This window comes from Merops nubicus, unplaced genomic scaffold (assembly GCF_000691845.1).
Source record: "Merops nubicus isolate BGI_N331 unplaced genomic scaffold, ASM69184v1 scaffold30251, whole genome shotgun sequence".
NCBI classification, from domain to species: Eukaryota; Metazoa; Chordata; class Aves; order Coraciiformes; family Meropidae; genus Merops; species Merops nubicus.
In genome coordinates this window covers 9213-11685 of record NW_008590744.1, presented here as the reverse complement: position 1 = coordinate 11685, position 2473 = coordinate 9213, and the positions used below count along the sequence as shown (strand labels likewise).

The following is a 2473-nucleotide window of genomic DNA, read 5'->3' as shown; positions in this document are numbered from 1 at the left end:
GCTGGCGGCGCCCCGCGACCCCGCCGGCTCCTCCCCGCGGCCGAGCCCGGGGCTCAGCCCTCAGCCTGGTGGAGCAGAGATCTCCGTGTGGGGGAGGAGCCACCTGCCGCTGGCAGGGCCTGACCGAGGCTTTCCGCCTTTTTCTGGGAGCCAAAAATCGATCTGGCTGACCTTTGGAGTGGGGAGTGTGTGGAGGGGGCATTATCCCAGCTCCTAGGCTGGATTTGGAATAGCTGCTCCCCATGGACAGCCTGGGGGAAGGGAAGTGGTGCCCACCTGGCTGGCTGAGGTGTGCTGGGGTGTCGAGGTGCAAAGCGCGGCCCCGGACGTTGCTGCCATGTGTCTCCCCCGCAGTGCCTGTGCTCCTGGGGGCTTTGTGGGGTGAACACCCACGAGCTGTGAGCCAGCCACTGTGTGTGGTGCCCACCTTGCCCTCCTAGTCCTCTCCCGGAGCGGGCTGGGCTGGGGGTGTTTGGGAACTGAGAGCTCCCCGGCTGCTTCTCCGCAGGGAACATCGTGGGGGTCGGGCAGTGCCTGCTGCAGGGCATGACGGTTGTCATCCGCAAGAAGTTCTCAGCCTCACACTTTTGGGAGGACTGCGTGAAATACAACTGCACGGTGAGGCCAGAAGCCAGCCGGGAGTGGGCAGCAGAGCCTGGGGTTCTGTGCTGTGCTGGGGAGAGCCCAGCTGCTGGAAGAGGGGGAGGCCCAGACAGGTTTTGCCTGTCCATCCCAAACCACCTTGCCAAGGTGTCCTTCCCACCTGGGGTGGTTAACTCCACGTGTCCCAGCCTTTCCCATGCTCCAGGAGTAGCCAGGCGGTCTCAGATAGGTATGGTGTCCTGAAGGGGCGGGTTAGGCGGGGAAGGACAGGCGCTGGATGAGCTGGCAGGACTCCTGGCTTTCACCGCGGTACCTGTAGGGGACTTTGGGCACGTCGTGTAATTCCTACCTGCCCTGAAGAAACCCCAAGCGACCCAGGGCCTGGCAGAGGGGTCCTAGCGAGTCTTTCCATGCCCCACAGATTGTGCAGTACATCGGGGAGATCTGCCGCTCCCTGCTGACCCAGCCCTACCAGGAGGCGGAGCGGCGGCACCGGGTGCGCATGGCGCTGGGCAACGGGCTGCGCGCCTCCATCTGGCGCGAGTTCATGGCCCGCTTCGGCATCGCCCAGGTGGCCGAGTTCTACGGGGCCACCGAGTGCAACTGCAGCCTGGGGAACTTCGATAACAACGTAAGGCTTCAGCGCCCTCCCCGTGTCCCAGAGGCCTGGGCAGGGTTGGAAACCCAGACAGGATGTTTGCTCCTGGTTGCTTGCTCCAAGAGGTTTAGCGTGGGTTGCTATCCACCCCGAGGGGTTTTGGCTGTTGTTGGGGCCTGTGGTATCCTGGATGTGTGTGGGCAGCAGGCTCAGGGTGGGTGTGCCACCCACACTTGTCTCTTTCTGTTCCAGGTTGGGTCGTGTGGCTTCAACAGCAGGATCCTACCGGGTGTGTACCCCATTGGCTTGGTGAAGGTGGATGAAGACACCATGGAGCTGATCCGGGGGCCCGACGGTCTCTGTATCAGCTGCAAACCAGGTGAGGGCAACCACAGGGATAAGCCTCCTCAGCTCTGTGCAAGTCTTTCCTGATGCTTCAAGATAATTTACCTAGATTTGACTCTCTGCTCAGTTAAACCCCACCAACCCTATTAGACACCCTCTGTGCTTGGATGTGGGTAGTTGCTTCCCCCTTCATCCCCTTTTCTTCCTGCAGGGGAGCCAGGACAGCTGGTGGGCCGCATTGTCAAGAGCAACCCCTTGCAGCACTTTGATGGCTACTTGAACCAGTCGGCCACCAACAAGAAAATCGCCAGGGACGTGTTTACAAAAGGGGACTTTGCCTATCTCACAGGTGAGGCAAGCAGGGCCCTGCTGTCCGCTGAGAGCAGAGAAGGGTACCTGGGTGGGCATGGGGGCTGTCCCAGGCTTAGCAGCACTGCCCTGAGAGGCTCCAGGGTTGCTCCTTGTCCCTCTCACACCTCTTTTTTTTTTTTTTTTTTTGTTTATTCCTCATTTTCTTGTAGGGGATGTCCTGGTGATGGACAAATATGGCTACATGTACTTCCGGGACCGCACCGGGGACACGTTCCGCTGGAAGGGGGAGAACGTCTCCACCACAGAGGTGGAGGGGACACTGAGCCGCATCCTCAGCCTGACGGACGTGGTGGTTTATGGGGTGGAAATCCCAGGTAGCTGAGAAGGTAGAGGACAATCGGGGGAGGCAGGCAGACCTCTGGCACTCGAATGTGAGCGTGTCCTGCACGTTCAGATCGATGTGTCCTTCTGTAGGAGGCTGGACCGAGGCTCCCCTCAGCGAGCTGGGAAGAGGCCACTGGGGATGTGCCTAGTGGGAATTGGAGGGTTCCCTCCTTCCCAAGCTTTGGTTTTGGAAGGACCTTGTGTCCATTCTTGACAGGCTGCCAGTGCCTC

General features: G+C 60.4%; 1 protein-coding gene across 1 annotated transcript in view; it reads left to right on the top strand.

The window, feature by feature from the left end:
* Window positions 1-2473, top strand: part of SLC27A4 (solute carrier family 27 (fatty acid transporter), member 4) — a 5997-nt gene that overhangs the window by 2688 nt on the left and 836 nt on the right. Inside the window, 5 exon segments of the mRNA XM_008950059.1 lie at window positions 509-618; window positions 1025-1234; window positions 1454-1580; window positions 1758-1895; window positions 2068-2362. Of these exon segments, the coding sequence (XP_008948307.1) occupies window positions 509-618; window positions 1025-1234; window positions 1454-1580; window positions 1758-1895; window positions 2068-2362 (880 nt within the window).